Genomic DNA, 21,782 nt, shown 5'->3' with positions numbered 1-21,782 from the left:
GGCTACACACAACTATCATGTACATACAGGACTACACACAAGTATCCTGTGTATATACAGAACTACATACAAGTATCCTGTGTACATACAGGACTACACACAAGTATTATAAACATACAGGACTACACACAAGTATTATAAAGATACAGGACTACACACAAGTATCCAGTACATATAGGACTACACACAAGTATCCAGTATACATACAGGACTACACACAAGTATCCAATACATACAGGACTACACACAGGACAACACACAAGTATCCTGTACATACAGGACTACACACAAGTATCCTGTACATACAGGACTACACACAAGTATCCAATACATACAGGACTACACACAAGTATCCAATACATACAGGACTACACACAAGTATCCTGTGTACATACAGGACTACACACAAGTATCCAATACATACAGGACTACACACAGGACAACACACAAGTATCCTGTACATACAGGACTACACACAACTATCATGTACATACAGGGCTACACACAACTATCATGTACATACAGGACTACACACAAGTATCCAGTACATACAGGACTACACACGAGTACCCTGTGTACATACAGGGCTACACACAACTAACATGTACATACAGGACTACATACAAGTATCCTGTGTACATACAGGACTACATACAAGTATCCTGTGTACATACAGGACTACTGTGTACATACAGGGCTACACACAAGTATCATGTACATACAGGACTACACACAAGTATCCTGTGTACATACAGGGCAACACACAAGTATCCAGTATACATACAGGACTACACACAAGTATCCTGTGTACATACAGGACTACACACAAGTATCCTGTGTACATACAGGGCTACACACAAGTATCCAATACATACAGGACTACACACAATAGTGTACATCAGGACACACAAGTGTAATGTTTTATAATTTGATGTTTTGTTTCATTACTTTTCACCTTGCATGTTGCATGCTATGTTGTTGTACATCTGGTGTCTTGTTTCCTCCCCGACAGATGCAGCCATGAAACCTCAGTATGACAGTGCATGTCCGCATGATATCGCCACGGTAACGTGACCTATTGCCAAAGTTTCTGACGAGGATTGTGCATTTACAGACCTGGATTACTGTGTGAACCTCCAGTTACAATTGATCTCAGCTGTCCTGGCCGGTCATCTACTCATTGTCATTTGATTTTGTATCCATTTTTGCATAACCTTGTCTTCATTTCATTGTCATTTTCATCGTCAATATCATTTCACCATGGTGCGCATGATTATATAATCACTCAGAATTAAGTATATATACAATGTATCTACAAATTAAAGAGATGAAATCCATATACATGTTCAATACTTATTACCAAATGTACAATTTATAGAATTATTTGTAGGTTAGGACACGTTTATGACAATTATAACCGTTATATTAAAGTAGCTGTATTGGAACAATATATCGTAGTGTTGTAAAAAAGATGTGATTCAAATTTCCTCATTTGATGTGGGAAGTAAAATATTTGTAATAATATAGACCGTGTGGAGTCGAGAACTTGTGTGTGCTCAGTATTTAACCACTGTCATGCTAGTCGTGTATTTAATTATGAGGAATGCTACAGGAAACAAAGAAAATGTATAATACATTATTATTAGTTGTATAATACATTATTATTAGTATCAGAAGGAAATATAATTACAACAGTAAGAAATTCGACAACGGTTGAAGAAATTAAAGATGGCAAAAGTGACCAAAAAATTAGGTAATTAAAAGACATTAAATATTTTTAACGTCTAAATACAAAGCATTGTTGGATTAAATGACGATTCCTTTGAATTACTGCACATTTATACCAAAGAGTTATGGTCTGCTACATTCATGAGGATTATTGTCCTATAGCTCCACCAAACCTTTTTGACTATATATGTATCTGTATATTTGATACAGCCCAGTGCCATGTTAATGCAGCAAAGAATTTTTTCGGTGCTTAAAATTCAGGTTTTGCAATTACGTGTAAGAAATCCAATTAAAATGTAGACCTTGTACAACTATGTGAGTTTGATGTTAAACAAATCTGATCTTGCGTTACATGTAGGTTCGATAAGTGTATTTAAAACTGTAATTAATGCGGCCATATTGTGATGTTATCAATTTGTATATCCAGGAACTACTATAATACTGGGTGTGTTATTTTATAACTTTCTACATTTTTGAAATCCACATTTAGGACAATTATGCAAATATAAACATCAGATTTCTTGCTTCTATAATAGTTATTTTGCGTCCAGTATTTTTTTGTGAAAGTTTTGTATATTTGGACTTGTGTTCTATATACGTTTAGCTCTATATTCAATTGTAGATTGTGTACATGTTTCTCATTCAAGATTACATTATCAGTATTATGATTTAAATTACACAAAAAATTATGACGCAATACCTGTACTAGGAGATACCCCAGATATAATAATGATGGAACTCGTCACCTTTTAGACTGTATTCATGCTACCTATTTTGTACACAAGTTTCAAATGATTTTCCAATAGCTGTAGGTCTATAAAGTCACCAAGCCATCGGAAAGTGAATTGTATCTGGTACCTTTGGCCATTCTATATCATGTTAGCAATGCAACAACTTCTATTGCTAAAAAAACATTTATTAATGGAAAATTAACTGCACTTACTAATTCACATTCGTGTAATTTTTCAAATCACCATAAATTTGCAAAGCTTTGTGGTACATGTTTAAAAACATAAGCAAGTGTGCCATGTGTATATCATTTTTAAGCAAGGAAAATTTTGTCCGCGAACCAATTATTTGCGCATGAAAAAAAGACTTTCTTTAAATTTAAATTTAAATAAGGAGCACAGAATTGAACACAAATGTGTATTAAACTCGTTCGATAGGGTGGAACTGGTTATAGATCCAAATATTTCAGGAGAAAATCTTGCAGCTTTCATAAATCTGTTAAACAATTATAATACACACATGTTGATAACTTTAACATTGTACTGTATACTATTACATATTGTACGTCCAAATCAGTTGATAACATTTTTTTTTTTTTTTTTACATTTTTGCACAATGTAATAATTGCCTTTTAAAATGCTTGTCTGTGATGAAGTGATGTGAGAATTTTTAATACATTATATGTGTGTGTATTATGCTATATTTGAGAACTTGTCAGTTTGTATGAATTAAAGTGTATGAGAAGTTGTCACACATTTTATAATGTAACCATATAAACCCATGTGAGAATGGTGTAATTTATTATTGATACCTGTCGGAGGATAAATAGATCAAATATTGTATACACAAATGTACAGATTTATAAATGTGCTCATTTGAGGGTCCTGTACCTGTACAGGAATGTGTTTTTATAGAAAAATGTGAAAAATTAAAAATTATTGAATTGTACTTCAAAGAGTTTTGTTATTTTTGCCTCATTTAGCCATACAGTAGACTCCACTCTGTATTTCTATCTTCTGTTAATAATCTCTTGTACATGTATTTGCAGCCAGTTAAATTGGACTGATATGACAATTGTATACCAATTGGTCTCAATTTGGTATATTACGTTCCATCATCTACTTACATGTACATGTTTGTACAAGGCAATATTGTACCATTTCTCAGCACCCATAACACAACTTCAGCTCCAAACTTAGGAGCACTTTTGTTGGTTTGGTTCTTAAACAATTTATAGGTAAGTGACTTTGTAATTATAAGGTCGGCAGGGATATACAAATGGGTTCTGTCCGTCTGTCCATCCAGATTCCCTTTCCGCACATCTTTTGAAGAAATAGGATTTTGATGAAACTTGCTTGATAGACTTGTTACCTAAATCCCTTGCTCAAGTTCGATTAAGGGCATATATTTAATGAGGCTTCTGTGACCTGATTGGCTGATTGCTTTCTGCATGGTATCTTCTGAAGGAATGATCAGAATTTGATGAAACTTACTTGGTAGATTTATTACCTAAATAATAAATCCCTTGTTAAGTTCAATTATGGGCATATTCGGCGCATATTTAATGTGGCTGCTGCGATCTGATTGGCCGATTGCTTTTGGCATGGTATCTTTTGATGACACTTACTTATTAGACTCATTTCTAATTATGTTGGTTACTTTCACAGGAACTTAATTGAACACAAATACATGTACAAAAATGTAATTATTCTGAATGCTATGTCATGTTTTTATGCATGTTGTCCTCTTTGATTTCATGTGATACACTATTTGCATGGGCAGGGGATCTCGACTATGTCCATGTTACTATTATGAGGTACAAGTTGGCCCCAATATTAAGTCTACAACCTCCCTTTGTCACCATGTAGCGTCCTGCAATGTTTCATCAGTTTAAGTCCAGTCAAATAACATAAAATGGAAGTCTTGAGGTCATTTTTTCATCAAAACATGTTTTTTTACCCTTGATTATTGATTGTAGCAGATACAAAAGTGCAAAATCGTAAAGTTTAAATACATTTAATCACCATAACAACTATCACACGCAAGATCTTAATATCTACCACAGAAACCTGAGGACAGGGCTCCACAGTTCCTGGTAGTCAAGTCCACACTGCTTTTCAACATTTCTGAATCAGTTTTTTGTCTTTTAAGCACTAGTTTTCTTTGCTCTTACATCCTCAATTTGTACATCTGGGAGCGAATTCTGTCGTAGTCTGGTAATCCTTCTACAGGACCTGAAGAACAACAGAGGACGGGTAAGACAATTTCTACATTCCAAGACAATATTGACCAAGTCTGGATATACAATGTATATATATATATATATATTTTTTGACAATCCATCAATTATCTCTTTTTTTTTCTCCCAGAAAAACAACTACTTTCACTCTACACAAGTCATTCTCGTACATACCGACTAGCCTGCCTAATCTAGAATCTTGTTGCCTTCTATGTGTTTCCATTTAAAGGCCATCTTCAAGTTTCTTGATAAAGTTTTACATATATTGTCCTAACTGTGTATTACTGATGTACTTTAGTTGAAGCATAAAACAATCGCAGTGGGACCTTGGCACCCATCATTGAATGATCTTTTTAGGTTCTATGTGAGACTCTCTACTTTTCCCACCTTTCCCTTTAGATAAAGATTTAAGCACTTCCTGTGAACAATTAATATCAATAAAGACCTTCAACTGTCAAAATCTAAAATGGCAGTCTATTTGCCATTTTGTTTTCCTAATCAAACTCTTTGAATGACACAACCTGGCGCCAAGGGGAACCTACACCTATCGTTCCAGTACTTCTCGACAAGAAATGGTGATCAGTGAGATGTTTGGATTCACATAACTATGGCCAGCTGTGGATCAGTGAGATGTTTGGATTCACATAACTATGGCCAGCTGTGGATCAGTGAGATGTTTGGATTCACATAACTATGGCCAGCTGTGGATCAGTGAGATGTTTGGATTCACATAACTGTGGCCAGCTGTGGATCAGTGTGATGTTTGATTACTTACCTACTGCTGCCACAGCAGGACACATGTTGTATATATACTCCATACACGCCCTCTTCACATCTGCGGCAGTAGTGCCCTGGAACAAAATCCATTCTTAGAAAAGGATTCACAACACAAAGATTCCAAGTTGTCAGGTTCAACATTGCAACCTTTGTCAGAGTCAACATTATTACAACAAACAATATGTCAACATTATTACAACAAACAATATGTCAACATTCCAGATATATCAATCAATGCACACATGGCAGGAATTCGACTGCATGGAAAACATCATTATTGTAATCAGACATCTAGAATAAAATTTCTGATGATGGAAAACATTTTTGTAATTAGACATCTAGAATTAAAATTTCTAACAATGAAAACATTATTATCGTAATTAGGCATCTAATAGTAAAATTTCTAACAATGGAAAACATTATTGAAACATAAGGCATCAAAGAGTAAAATTTCTAACAACAGAAAACATCATTATTGTAATTAGACATCTAATAGTAAAATTTCTAACAATGGAAAACATCATTATTGTAATTAGGCATCAAAGAGTATAAGATTTCTTACGATGGAAAACATCATTATTGTAATTAGACATCTAAAAGAAATGTCTGAGACATAAATGCCATTTTGGTGAGGATAGCATCACCAGTTCCTGAGATTAGCTACTTACATTGCATTGGGATCCGGACGGGATGGGATGGGATGGGACTAACATGGGTAACAGTATAATTTGCCCATGATTTGATGGCAGGAGAAAGATTTAATTAAAATAGATGAATCAACTAGGAATAATAATCCACTCAACTCACCATTATTCTAGCTTCCAATTCAGCCAGGTCCAATCTACGTCCATAGCACAGCATTTGTCTACAAGTAAGGAAGACATATGATACATAAAGTAGTTGTCTGAGGAGGACATGTGGAGACTTTAACATTAAAATATCAATGATGGACTAGAACACCAGGGTATTGTGTTTTCTCACTGTATCACACAATTCTCTGGGGGACAACTTTTAAGTCACAGACTGGGACGTGAGTGTACAACTGTCCCCCAGTCACACACTGGGACGTGAGTGTACAACTGTCCCCCAGTCACACACTGGGACGTGAGTGTACAACTGTCCCCCAGTCACACACTGGGACGTGAGTGCACAACTGTCCCCCAGTCACAGACAAACAGATCATTAAACTTGCTATTTTCATATTTACACCAAAGCCATTAATAAACATGGGTACACAAATTGTGTATCTCTCCCTGACTCCAGGATCGAATAGAAGGATGTAAATGTCTTCTCTCCCACATATGTATTCAATATGTTACCTTCCAATGTCTTCACAGACTGGTTGTGTGCCATCCAGATGGAGCAGCATGCTGATCCTCAGTAGATTCTTGGCTCTGTCCACCTCAAAGTCTGTCAAACTGTTACATAATCTTATCCTACAACAAAGTTAATGGACTTAATCCAACTGTTACATAATCTTATCCTACAACAAACGTGAATCCTAATTACATTATCATATCCTACAACAAATGTGAATCCTAACTGTAACATTATCATACCCTACAACAAATGTGAATCCTAACTGTAACATTATCATACCCTACAACAAATGTGAATCCTAACTGTTACATAATCTTATCCTACAACAAACGTGAATCCTAATTACATTATCATATCCTTCAACAAATGTGAATCCTCACTGTTACATTATCTTATCTAACAACAAAACTAACTAATTAATTAAATGTGAATTATCAAACTGTTACAAAATCTGATCTCACAACAAATGTAAAGCAGTTTTAATACCAGATTTTATGTGAGAACAGTCCATCGATGATAAGAGGTGAAGACACGACTAACGACCTACCATTGGTGTTGCTGAATGTACATACCATTCATTTTGAAGCTCCTTCATCATGACCTCAGCCTTAGGACCTTCACACACAACATAGCAGCCCCTGTAAGCAATACACACAAATGTGATCAACTTGTTTCTTTTATTTAAAGTTCATGTAATTTTAGTTCATTTACATCGACAAATTATTTGCAAAAGATAGATCGTGGTCTATACGATTTGATAAATAATTACCCAATAACATTTCTTCAAGTTGACAAATGTTTCTAAATTCCTTCTGGAAAATGCCTCTATGTCTTCTTGGCATCAAAGTGATGCATAGTAATATTCATGGGGAATTTAATTTCACCTTATCAACAATAATTTAAGACTGTCTTACTGTTGTTGAACCCTATCTGTGAACAATGAAAGTATAACACACTCTAATGTGAACAGTATCAATTATTATTATAGTACATCGCCCAATACATATAAACCACAGCTTCAGGGAATAAAAGGTTTCCTTATTAGACAATTTCTCCAAGTAGACAGGATTTCTAGACCTTTCAAGGACACTGATTTGTTGTACACCTGTGTCTGGCTATGTACAGCTGTTCCTCGCTAAGGAGAGTTCCAACATATAGTACAGTATATTTGCATAAATTACGATATCCATATGATTGAATGCAAAATAAAACGATTGCTTATACTGATGGCTGATAAGCTACCAGGAAGCTTCTTTCAAGTTAGAAAAAAAACAATAATGAAGATAAATACCCCCAGTTTCATTCGAAACAACACCTAGCGGGCCCCTACAATGCTAGATATGATTATAGGGAATAAGTATGAAAGATATGATTATAGGGAATAAGTATGCTAGATATGATTATAGGGAATAAGTATACTAGATATGATTATAGAGAATAAGTATGCTAGATATGATTATAGGGAATAAGTATGATAGATATGATTATAGGGAATAAGTATGATAGATATGATTATAGAGAATAAATATGCTAGATATGATTATAGGGAATAAGTATGCTAGATATGATTATAGGGAATAAGTATGCTAGATATGATTATAGGGAATAAGTATACTAGATATGATTATAGGGAATAAGTTTGCTAGATATGATTATAGGGAATAAGTGTGCTAGATATGATTATAGGAAATAAGTATGCTAGATATGATTATAAGGAATAAGTATGCTAGATATGATTATAGGGAATAAGTATGCTAGATTAGATTATAGGGAGTAAGTGCCAAGTCCCTATGGATGTGACTATTAGTTGAACATGTAACAGCTCTGGCAGAGAAGTAATTTTCATTTCAGTTACATGTAGGCCTGCTCATGGCAGTTCTACATTCAATCTGAACTCAATTGGCTGAATGACAAAAAGCATACACGGTCAATATTATATTCCAAATTCCTGTTTCTGTCATTATTTTGATCAATGTCAATATGTGTGAATACAAAATCATGTGCCAAAATTAAGTTTCATTTTCAGATGTCAACATTTTAATTTGAACTATGTCCACTTCAAGTACAGCCAATCACCACCACCATAACACAAGTGGGATGCTGATTACTGGTTGGGTCAGTACATTCAATATCAACACTCGTCAAGGTAGTTAATTACTTTTGTCGTCCACAGACAGAGTTCAACAGCAGTAATATATTTACAGTATAGATATTTACCGGAATTTAAATATCTATACTGCAAATATATATTATTTTTATGTAAAGACAAGTTTACTGTAAAATGTTTATATCAAAAGTTAGTAAATTCAACAATCCCCCTCCCCTTATCCTGACCTAGTTCCAACAAGGCAATGAGAAAGTGTAGCATACTTACCAGAGCCCAGTGTCTGTGTAACAAGTGTTGAAGGACTGGAAACTGTGACACAGGTTCATGGCAGCACAGTTTGCTATAAAAGGGTTAGATAGGTTGACTCCTCCAACCATTGAGCGGTCATACTGTCCAATAAGTGTATTGGCTATCTGGAGTGGGATGTTGTCAGGGTTAGACCAGCCACAGCCTTCTACAGCGATGGCAAAGTGAAGCAGAGGCATGTTGTTGTCCCTCACTCGCACCTAAAGGTAGTGAGCATCAGTAAAGTTTTAAAGACCTAAGGATTTAGGTTATATCTAAGTCTAAGAAATTAAATCCAAATGAATAAACTACTACCAACTACATCATTTTAACTACCAGTCCAGCTAAAGCTAACTAGAGAAAATATTCTCTAATACAGCAATGTTTACAATAATCAGTATAATAAACTACTACCAACTACATAATTTTAACTACCAGTCCAGCTAAAGCTAACTAGAGAAAATATTCTCTAATACAGCAATGTTTACAATAATCAGTATAATTCTGAATAACATAAAGGAGTTATGACAAACATTATCTAAGATGCATTGTCAACAGGATAAAGTGAAGAAACTGACAAATATCCTGACAATGCAAGGTGAAAAAAAAAAGAACTTACCTCACTTCCTGAAAATCTACAGGGATTACGAGGTGGAGTGTCGGTGTGTTCATTGACTACTTGTAAATTGCCAAAGTTTTGGTTGGCAAACCTTACCAACTCTTCATGGTTCACTCCTGTAAAAAATACATTTATAAATCATGGATGTCCTTTTAATACATGTACCATATTTACAATTTCTATTGGTTTTTCTCATCCTTCTTGCATACATCAAAAAATTAATCTTGTTTCACTTTTAGATGATACTTTGAGTATGGAATGTGTCCGAGAATACACAATATGTTATTACTATGTTAGGACAATTTTCAAATCCCAAAAAGTGGCATGGAAACTTAATCTGATTTCATGTTAAATTGCCCCATTGTATTATTTGCATTTGAAGCAGATGATCAGGTAAATAAGGATTTAGAGATTGTTTACTGTTCATTATTGTAGGAGAGGCCCTTTTAAAGGCTTTATCTGTTGTAAAATTCCTTTTATATCTAAAAACAAGGAAATATGGGGCCGCCACACCCAATCGTGCGAGATTTTTTTTTTTTTTTTTTTTTGAAGGTTTCAAATTGAATTCTATTATTCCAGCAAAAATGAGGGATGCCAGGGTTGGGACCCCGGGTTCACCCCTCTTACAACATGAAGCCTCTCACAGGGGGCCTCTTTCACATCTTTCACACATTCGTTTTTCATTTCAGCCCATTTGCTCGTTTTATAATAAAAAAGAAAAATCATTCATTCTACAAACTCTTTCATACAGTATATTTATTTATATGCGTTTATATGCATATTTTTTCAACAAAGCAATGTGGGAGCTACATTTGCACACATTCATGCTAAGAGTTACATTGATTGATATATTATCTTAAAATTCAACGATAAGTATAATTTCCAGAAACTCTACAAAATAACGTATAACCATGTATGTGTGCAAATGATGTATCACCAATAGGAAACCTTAATAGAAATAGACGACATATTTTACTGAACAGACCCTGATGAAATATTTCCTGGTTCCAGTACTTTGTAATGGAGACTGATTTTAAGTGTACTTTAATTCATCTGAAACATTCATTGTTTAAATCAGTGAGATTTCAGTACAGGTACTTTTTGTTGTGGATATTGATGAACATTTTTCTTACCTCCTGCTCCAGCAAGTACCATACGCTCAGGTGAGTAATGGTGCCTTACAAACTCTGTAATGTCATCCCTGTTGATGGATCTACAACAGATTTAGGAAGATCTAGATCATCATTCTATTATTTTATATGGAAATTCCGCAAATCTTGAATTCTCAAAGAATTAAAAATAAATCTTCACAATCATCCTCATTTTGAAATATCTATTTCAACCATAACAATACTTGCTACAATGTTTCAAGAGGGATATTGCCACATCAGTAACAGGATTCCATTGAAACTAAATTGAAAATAAGTACAGTTATTTGAACTTCAAAAATAACCAGCCAGAACAAGTAACCAATCAACAAGTTTAACAATAGACTTGGAAATAGCCAAGCTTTCAACAAAGTGGGAACTTACAATATGTTTTCTGTTGGTCCAAGGATGGTGCGTCCAAGTGGTGTGCCTTGGTAGGCCACTGCATGAAGGTGATCAAACACTACCTCCTGGAGGTTGCATTCTACCTCCTGACAACAGAGTATTAAAAATCATAATATATTGACAAGATGACCATTTATGCAATGTACATAACAAACAACATGAATATTAAACTGTACCGAAGAAAAAAGCACAGCTCGTTTTTATTGTCAGTTTGTATAGGATTATGTAAAATATTTGGCTAACATTTACCTCTCCTTTAAAATTCACAGTATCCATAACAAGAGGTCCAAAGGACATTTTGATTTCTTTAGTTCCTGGAGCCATTCATGTTACCATAATGGCATTAATGATTTAAGAGAAAGATTAAAATGACTGCTTTTAATTGGCTCTGACTATCATGAAAGGATAGAAACTAGATTGGTAAAATACTGAATCAACATTTCCGATGTGATAGTCACAGCACTTAAGTTTTATACCAGAAATGTCAAAAACATGCAAGTCAGGCAAACTTGACAGAGAATCAACTTGTTTATTATGACATACCTGCATTTCTCTCAGTATTGTGTGTCTCTCACTTTCTATGTCAGATTTGTCTAGTTTACTGTTCTGGATGATGTCAGAAAGGATCTCCACAGCTGAAAAAACAATACAAGTTCTGTATAATGTAATGTTGTCAAATAAATGTAAAGCAGTGTTAGATTATAGCACCTTAACCATTACAATCAAATACCAGACAACAGTTACTACCATCAAATAGTAATGGGAAGGTATTCTGTTGTACAAAATCATGGTACAAATTTTCAAAAATCAAGAAATCAGACAGTGATGTGTAAAGTGATGTAAATGACAGGTAAATAATGTAATCAAGGATATCTATACTGATGACAGGTAAATAATGTAATCAAGGATATCTATACTGATGACAGGTAAATAATGTAATCAATGACCTCTATACTGATGACAGGTAAATAATGTAATCAAGGACATCTATACAAAAGACAGGTGAGTAATGAAATCAAGGGCATCTATACTGAAGACAGGTAAATAATGTAATCAAGGACATCTATACTGATGACAGGTAAATAATGTAATCAATGATATCTATACTGATGACAGGTAAATAATGTAATCAATGACCTCTATACTGATGACAGGTAAATAATGTAATCAAGGACATCTATACTGATGACAGGTGAATAATGTAATCAATGACATCTATACTGATGACAGGTGAATAATGTAATCAAGGACATCTATACTGATGACAGGTAAATAATGTAATTAATGACCTCTATACTGATGAAAGGGAAATAATGTAATCAATTACCTCTATACTGATGAAAGGGAAATAATGTAATCAATTACCTCTATACTGATGACAGGTGAGTACTGAAATCTAGGACCTCTATACTAGTACAGGTAAATAATTTAATCAAGGAATTCTACTATACTATAGCTAATAACAAGTAAAATAATGTAATCAATGAGCTGTACATTTGCCAAGGTCTTTGGAGAAGGACTTAGCATAGTAGACAGTCTGCTCTCTAGATGTATAGGCATTCAAGTGAGCTCCCATGTTCTCCACCTCAAGTTCTAGATCATGTCGGGATCTTTTTTTCGTTCCCTGTCAATACAAACAAAGCAAATATTAATACCATTGTCTTATTGATTTAAAACACTTTCAATTTTCAAGCTAATGAACAGTTGTAAAATGTTTGACACAATTCATTTTCTAGCTACTGAATAATTCATAAATGTTTAATATCTGGTGAAGCAGAAAATACTTAAACTTAGTAACTCTCACTATCTTTATCCACAGGAATTGATTAACTTAACAAGAGATCCCAGAGGGATCTTGGCGCCCACCATTGAATGATCTTCATAAGTTCCATGTCAGATTGATCTTTTCTCAACTTTTCCCTTCATTTTACTAATCTGTGCAAATTGAGACATCCCTCCAGTACTTTTCAAACAAGGGAATCCTAGCTATATAAGAAATTTGAGATTTAACGATAATGGCTGTTTGTTTGCCAGGTTGTTTTCAGGACAGACTGGTCCAAAAATGCAATACAAGGGATCAGGGGGAACCTACTTATGAAATTTGAGCAAGATCCATTCAGTACTTTGAGAAATAGAGATAACAAACTTCAATTGTCAAAATCCAAGATGGCGGTCTGTCGGCCATATTGTTTTCCAATTGATCTCAAAATGCAATAAGCATAAAGAGGCACCATGGGGAACCTCCATATGAAATTTGAGAAAGATCCATTCAGTACTTTCTCAGAAATAGCGATAACAAACTTCAATTGTCAAAATCCAAGATGGCTGCCTGTCGGCCATGTTATTTTCAGATTGATCTCAAAATGCAATAAGCATAAAGAGGCACCAAGGGGAACCTCCATATGAAATTTGAGAAAGATCCCTTCAGTACTTTCTCAGAAATAGCAATAACAAACTTCAATTGTCAAAATCCAAGATGGCTGCCTGTCGGCCATGTTATTTTTAGATTGGTCTCAAAACGCAATATGCATAACTAGGCCCCAAGGGAAACTTACATATGAAATTTCAGAAAGATCCATTCAGTACTTTCTCAGAAATAGTGATAACAAACTTCAATTGTCAAAATCCAAGATGGCTGCCTGTCGGCCATGTTGTTTTCTGATTGGTCTCAAAACGCAATATGCATAACTAGGCACCAACGGAAACCTACATATGAAATTTGAGAAAGATCCATTCAGTACTTTCTTAGAAATAGTGATAACAAACTTCAATTGTCAAAATCAAAGATGGCTGCCTGTCGGCCATGTTGCTTTCCAATTGGTCTCAAATCGCAATATGCATAACTAGGCACCAAGGGGAACCTACATATGAAATTTGAGAAAGATCCATTCAGTACTTTCTTAGAAATAGTGATAACAAACTTCAATTGTCAAAATCAAAGATGGCTGCCTGTCGGCCATGTTGCTTTCCAATTGGTCTCAAATCGCAATATGCATAAATAGGCACCAAGGGAAACTTACATATAAAATTTGAGAAAGATCCCTTCAGTACTTTCTCAGAAATAACGATAACAAACTTCAATTGTCAAAATCCAAGATGGCAGCCTGTCGGCCATGTTGTTTTCCAATTGGTCTCAAAACGCAATATGCATAACTAGGCACCAAGGGGAACCTACATATGAAATTTGAGAAAGATCCCTTCAGTACTTTCTGAGAAATAGCGATAACAAGAATTGTTTACGGACGGAGGGACGGACGGACGGAGGGACGACGGACCACGGACGCAGGGCGATTTGAATAGCCCACCATCTGATGATGGTGGGCTAAAAATATGGTCTCTTTCTTTTCTAAATTCTACACCTATTCCAGACTTCTGAAATGTTTTATCACATTCTGAATAAATCATAAATACATGTATAGGAAACCTTATTGGCACACAATGTGTCCAGAGCTTGTCTGGCATACACTTATAATTAATGACTATGTTGAAGCTCTGTCTTTTTTAATTTATTCCCAGAGAGACTAATATTAGCTGTCAAAAAGACATTATTACAACATAGGTACTATTTACTGAAAGACAACAATTATACTGAAATGAGCAGAAATCAGTACATTGAGTTAAAATTCCTTTCTATACAGTAATATATCTCAATGCTAAAACTTCCAAATAAAATCTACCTTAAATGACATATGTTCAAGGAAATGAGCTACTCCATTGTTCTTCTCATTTTCAGATCGGCTACCAGCATCAATCCAAACTCCAACCTGTGATGAGACAAAAGACTTGTAAACACATCAAAAAATGCACATGGGTATGTTGTCTTGTCATATTTTATTAGTTTACAAATAGTAACAATATAAACTCATTTAAAATTTCTTTGAAGTACCACTATTTCAATTATGAATCTGTATTTCTAAATTCTTGTTTATCAAATGTTTCAAATACATGTACTCATGTTTATAAAATATGCAGAGCAGGGATGAGTAATTGGGTTGTTGATCTCTTTTAAAGAAAAACATCATGAAACTATGACAAAAAGGCAAAAAAGATGAAGTCATTCTGATGTTTAAACACATTCCTTTGATGGACTGAAAATGAAATATCAACAATCCACATTGAAATGGTATTCTGAATTATTTTACCAGAAATATAAATAAGTGAAATTCTACATATGGGACTTTTCACATAAACTTACAGTACATGTTGGACTGCCAGAGTCTTCAGTGGCTACTGTAAAACCATTTTCAAGAGTAGTAACTTTCGTTTCAGGTATGTTCAATAAAGCTTGCTGGTAAGGAGTGAAGCTAGCTCTTGCAACTTGCCATTTCACAGGGTTCTGCAATAAATATAAATGAAATAAATGACTTCCATCGTCCAAATTAAGCTGTTTTGACATTAGCAGTTCATTATAACCATATAATAATGACATAAAACAAAACAAAAATGCAAAACCAGTGGTTTGTGTAGATGATGGGTCCTTCAAGCCTTCACAAATGACACAAATTCACTGACACAGGTTGAAGCTGTAGATAATAGTGTCCGACATGTGTGAACACAATTTTAAAAATATGGTTTAGATGTTGAATAAAATTTTCTTATGCAATAGAACATACTACCATTGCAAAAGTAGAGAGTATAAGGTCACCTTATAATGACTAGATTTCTTTTAGCCTAATAGTAGATATAGTATGTCTGTTCAGAGCGAGATGTCACTAGTTCAAGCCAAAGCGGGGGCAGAGTCCAAGATTTTGTATTGATGATCACTTCAAGTGTAATTAAGCTATCGGGGATTGATCGAAGAGGATTTCTTGGTGCTAAAAAACCTACCAAAGGGCAAAGACTTTGTAAGGCAGCGTAAAAGAAGAGAGCATAAGGTCACCTTACTAGCTCAGACTTGTAGGAAATTGCCTAGTGGTAATTAGATGTCTGCTCACAATGAGCTAGAGGTCATTAGTTTGAACCCCACTGACAGGCTACTGGTATTTTTTTTATGTTTCCTTCCTATTACACCTGCATATATCACTTGCCATTGATAGTGTAATCCTTGGGTTAGCAAAATTCTAAAATAGACTCACTCACTTGTGTATGCTTCAAGTAATTAACTGCTTGTTAGTATTCCATCGATGATGCATTAATCATATATTGTAAGCAAAAGACTACATAATTCGAAAATTAATTTTTCAACTGAATGCACAATCTTTTGTAACCAACACAGACATATATTCGTCACTAAATGAGAACATGTCAACCTCATCATAAGCACTTGTATAGATCTGGTAATTAACATCCAGAGTTAAAATCATCCTCAATATGTACTATATGTGTATAGTACACATCAAGGATAATTATAAGTGTGTGTGTTAATTAACAGATACAAGTGCATATTACCTCATTCATCAATGCGATTAAGTGGTATCTATGCATATGGTTTACTAGACTTATGCTCAACCGATTTGAATTGAATCGAATAGTATTGTGTATTACCAAGGTTAGGTGACGGTAAATAATCAAACTATATTATTGACAACGACTAATTATTTATCTGCATGAACGGTTTATTTAACTAACTTTCAATTGTAATAAATACAATCTGTAACTACATGTATTTCTCAGATCTGTAATTACATAAATTTCTACAGTATAGTAAGACCTATGAAAGAGCGATGACTTGGGTGACCTTCACACCGGTAAATGTAAAAGGCTGAAACCTCTATCAAGTCATCGTCGTTCATGATTTAAAACAATGAAACCCTTTAACATATTGTCTCTTAATCAAGTAGAATGAGTATTTTCCTTATATAACAACCTGTTTCGAAACGGCGAGAACTTTCGATGCCGGATTGGCAATTCGGAAGAGTCTGGCGGCCATGTTGCTTTCTGCTCCTCAACACGCATGCTCAAAATAAGCAGACTTCCGACCATTTTCGGTGTCCAAATTTTAACGACCTTGGTATATAATGCCCGTCGGATATAAATACAAAATGCCGACATCTTGCACTGACATTTCTGAGTCGATGAGGCAAAACCTAGCAACTGAAACTGGCTAACATATGTAAATACAGCAGTACCGTGTTAGAAATGAAACGTGACATCCTGCACACTATAAATAGTTCTAATCTGTGGACCTTTACGATGAAAATATTATAACCACGAAAAAAGATAGTAAAATTGCATTTATGTTATTGTTTTACATTGTACCTATCAGAAAATTCATTACAGTCGTTTCGCCCCAAAACGTTGAGACAAAGAACGTCTCTTTCCCCCTAATTCTCGCTGATACCAATTAAGTCGTTTCGTTCAATAACCTCTTCGTACAAGAAGTTCGTACCATGACAAAAACCACTGTACCATATCCATTTTATATCATTGCGTTTTGTACTAAGCGGAGAATAAGTATTGTTATCATTTACATCACCATGTATGTCTGCCATTACGTACCATTTACGTGTTAGCGTTGGTACTGTCTTAGCTAGTAAAGGTCGCTTTATGGGGGAATGTTTTTTAAGTGGTCATTTCTGAACTGTGTAAGTTTTGTATAAGAAATATCTCTGACAAGTTGATTAATGGTGTGCATTTGCGAACTACATGTACAAGGGTGTCTTTTCATTAAAGCAGAGACCTATATACTAGTATATAGGTCTCTGATTAAAGAAATATACTTCCACACAGACAGTATATAGGTCTCTGACACAGAGAAGTCTCCGTTCCTAATAAAGAATCGTTAAACACATGATTTAGTACACACTAATCTGATGGCATGGTAACATCTTGCCATGTTGGTTATATAAAAGTGCGCGTTTAAATCGTAATCAAAATGACCGGAGACACAAAACTTAACCTCCCGGTGGCAGCAGTACAATACACTACACTAGAGATCTTCGAGGCACATATACACAATGCAGCCCTTGATGATCTCAAGCATACACCGTAAACACACCCTCATGTTTTTATCTTATAGTTTCCACTAAAAAAAAAACTTAATAAAAAAAACCTCTCACTGTAACTAAATTCCCTCACTTTTTTAACAGCATCCAACCTACAAACTGACCGTAATCGTCATTTTTGACGGAGGTTGAACGAAGAAGAAGAAGACCACTGTACTCCCATGTGCTGATTTTCCGCGCATGGCGACTGTCTGAACCAGTACCCTATTCGCCCGAACAATGTCGGTATACCTTTGTAATTCAATCCGACATAAAATTGATTTGATATTCGGGATATTCAGAAAGATTGGTATTAGAAAGTATTCAATGTCATACATCGACATTTTGAAATGTAATCGGCGTGGGGACGGACATTTCGAAATGTAATCGGCGTGGGGACGAACATTTCGAAATGTAATCGGCGCGGGGACGGATATTCGAAATGTAATCGGCGTGGGGACGGACATTTCGAAATGTAATCGGCGTGGGGACGGACATTTCGAAATGTAATCGGCGTGGGGACGGACATTTCGAAATGTAATCGGCGCGGGGACGGACATTTCGAAATGTAATCGGCGTGGGGACGAACATTTCGAAATGTAATCGGCGCGGGGACGGATATTCGAAATGTAATCGGCGTGGGGACGGACATTTCGAAATGTAATCGGCGTGGGGACGGATATTTCGAAATGTAATCGGCGTGGGGACGGACATTTCGAAATGTAATCGGCGTGGGGACGGACATTTCGAAATGTTATCGGCGCGGGGATGTTAAACTGTGATGGATATTTTTTAAATTTTATTTTCAATAATGGCAGACTGAGAAAAACCCCAAAAAACACGTATTTTCTTGTTCTCTCAAAACATACAGTATGTCTTACAACGCTGCTGCTAATGTTTTAACACCCGTAGCTCCTTGGAAAACCTTGAAAGTCTTTCCAAATTATTTGCTGATGATACCTCCTTATTATGTTCTGATCGATCGCTTTTGGAAATTGAAACTATAATAAATAATGACTTAGTTAAAATTCAAAATTGGGCAGAAACATGGCTGGTGAAATTCAACCCTCTGAAAACGGAAGCCTTACTTATTTCAAACAATGAACACGAACATGTTGTAGATATAAGATTTAATAATGTAGACGTAGACTTTGTTGATAACCATAATCACCTAGGAGTTATTTTAGATGCAAATCCAGATGGTCCACTCATATTGACAACATTTGTAAAAAGGTATCAAAACAGGTAAGTATCCTCCGTAAGCTCAAATATCTTTTAAACAGGCAAACATTAATCAAAATTTGCAAGTCTTATGTTCTGCCATTATTTGAATACTGTTGCGAGGTTTGGGACGAGTGTTCTCTCGGTGATGCAGACAAATTGGAAAAAACTTAACTTAGAAATAACAATAATAATTACTGGATTACCATTTTTTGCTAGCAGACTTTCGTTATATTTTGAAAGTGGTTTAGAACCACTTGCTACTCGTCGTACTAGGAGAAAACTGCAACTTTTCTATAAAATCACAAATCAACTAACACCAAGCTATTTATCCACTCTACTGCCTCCTTTAGTATCTGAAAACTCTCACTATAACCTCCGAGACGCCAATAACTACTCTTTACCAAATTTCCGACTTCATTTGACCAATCTTTTGGTTTCCCCTGCTACTATTCGACTTTGGAACCAACTAGATTTAGAAACTAGGCAAGGTAACTCATACTCAGTACTTAAAAAGTCTAATATCTAATATATCAAAAGTACCTTATTATTACTCTGTTGGAAATAGAAAGTCTTAATATATTGCATGCAAGATTAAGAAATAGTTGTAGTACTTGACCTTTTCCGATCTCATCTGATTGATTATAGTCACTGTCAATGTGGTCATCCTATTGAGGATACATATCATTTCTTCTTCGTCTGTAATAATTATGTTGAACAGAGAATCGAATTGTACCGTAATCTGAACAATTTCATACCGCTAGATCTGCAGCTATTACTGTATGGAAGCAGTGATTTATCCATAGAGGATAATGTTACAATATGCCAAAACACCCAGAAATACATTCTTGATTTGTATAGATTTTAATTCCCTTTATCTCTCTAAATATATCTGTGTACATTTATGTGTGCTTATCATATCTATTCCGATGCCGATGGCAAAAGAGAAACGAATTTCCAGGAGGCATAGGAAGCGAACGGAGAAAGCAAACCATGGCACAGGATGTGATGAACTTTAGAATCAGCAGAGTGTTTTGAAAAGTGAATAGTGTGAACTTCTGCTATCGGCATCATCGGAATTTTGTGATAATGCGAGCGTTTTTTTGTTGGTATTTTTTTTGGCGAGGGATCTGGGGGGTTCCAGTAACTGTGATGATGCGAGCGGTCTGTGGGTCACCAAGCCATTTTTAAGGCTATTAAGGCTATTCCTCCTCCGAACCCAACCCCCCAACCAACCCCCCCCCAACCCCTGGATCCGCTAGTGTATCACCACCAATGCCCCATGTCCACAACCGAACTGCCCCAACATTTTGATCCCACTTCATTTTGGTTTATTTTAGTAATAGCTTCTCATTTGATGTAGGCCTTAGACTTAGTTAGTAAGATCAATTTCATCTGAGAGAAGATGACAGAATCCCTCTCTAGGGAAAAGGTGTAGGTATATCTAACAGAGTAATATCACCCGAAATGTTAGAATTTGAAAATGATATTTTTATTTTGCAAACATTTACCTCTTTTGGTCACGTCACAAAGCCATAAACCCCATTTTTTTTTACCAGGGAAGACTATCCTTGGGGCAAAATTACATAGTAACCAAAATATGACCCTAGCATGTGAATAAATGTAGGAGTAGACAATAATATCTATTTCTTTCATAAACTAAAAATTGACCCCTTCGTTTGGACAAACGAGAAACAAAAGGTACTTGTAGCTTTTGTTTGAATGCCTTTAATGCAATAATTTTATCAGACAATAGCATTTAGTTGGGTTACTTCTAAAATCCGGCAATCGTTTTGTGTAGTTAGAAAGTACTACTTTGCCCTATACCTCATTTAGATTTTGTTGCAGTAAAGAAAGTTAATAAAAACATTTATGCCTGGTCTTCCTGTGTTCATGCTAAAAAATCACATACAGACTTTCCTGTGCGACATTTATTTCGCCAGTTTGTGGACTAGTTATTGGTATTATTCAACATATTATTTGAGATCTCCCTTCTCAGTTTTTACCCGATCTCTTGTATAACAGAAAGTTGTGATTGTATTGTTTCAAATAAATCCATCTGTGTAAAGGAAACATATATCCACTTTTTTACATATTAGCTTGGTAGAAGTCAGCTGAGACTCCATAGACATTCACACATAACATGTGAACAGTTATATTTCCCCTCCTATGTTGGAGTATAATCATCTCACCTCGTCATTCTATCATTATGTATCTATCGTTTATTGTTACTTGATTGACAAAACAAACATCAATTGTAAATTAAGAAGAAACGATCACA

At 35.2% G+C, this 21,782-nt stretch overlaps 2 protein-coding genes across 2 annotated transcripts in view; one reads left to right on the top strand and one right to left on the bottom strand.

Annotated features, from left to right (window-relative positions):
- The window catches only part of LOC117331410 (cadherin EGF LAG seven-pass G-type receptor 2-like), a 69,249-nt gene extending 65,844 nt beyond the window's left edge, over positions 1-3,405 (top strand). Inside the window, 1 exon segment of the mRNA XM_033890115.1 lies at positions 1,013-3,405. Coding sequence (XP_033746006.1) covers positions 1,013-1,037 — 25 coding nt within the window. The 3' untranslated portion in view covers positions 1,038-3,405.
- Positions 3,406-4,457: 1,052 nt separating this feature from the next.
- Positions 4,458-17,289, bottom strand: LOC117331411 (mitochondrial-processing peptidase subunit beta-like). The gene is made up of 14 exons (XM_033890116.1): positions 17,164-17,289; positions 15,553-15,693; positions 15,035-15,121; positions 12,852-12,981; positions 11,901-11,992; positions 11,337-11,443; positions 10,938-11,017; positions 9,805-9,920; positions 9,168-9,406; positions 7,366-7,431; positions 6,793-6,909; positions 6,281-6,338; positions 5,472-5,547; positions 4,458-4,691 (listed from the first exon to the last, which is right to left on the bottom strand). Exons 1-14 carry the CDS (start codon positions 17,224-17,226, stop codon positions 4,627-4,629), a joined length of 1,437 nt encoding a protein of 478 aa, XP_033746007.1. The 5' UTR covers positions 17,227-17,289; the 3' UTR covers positions 4,458-4,626.
- Positions 17,290-21,782: the final 4,493 nt, after the last annotated feature.

Source organism: Pecten maximus, chromosome 7 (assembly GCF_902652985.1).
Source record: "Pecten maximus chromosome 7, xPecMax1.1, whole genome shotgun sequence".
Taxonomy (NCBI): Eukaryota; Metazoa; Mollusca; class Bivalvia; order Pectinida; family Pectinidae; genus Pecten; species Pecten maximus.
This window is presented reverse-complemented; position numbering and strand designations above follow the sequence as displayed.

Bases quoted from the DNA above. Each gene is read 5' to 3' on its own strand.
- LOC117331411 (XM_033890116.1), bottom strand. From the start codon at position 17,226: ATGGCCGCCAGACTCTTCCGAATTGCCAATCCGGCATCGAAAGTTCTC. The intron at 9,921-10,937 runs GTAAGAAAAATG...TATTTTTTACAG, and splicing joins GGTACTTGCTGGAGCAGGAG to GAGTGAACCATGAAGAGTTG. The intron at 9,407-9,804 runs GTAAGTTCTTTT...CACTACCTTTAG, and splicing joins GTAGATTTTCAGGAAGTGAG to GTGCGAGTGAGGGACAACAA.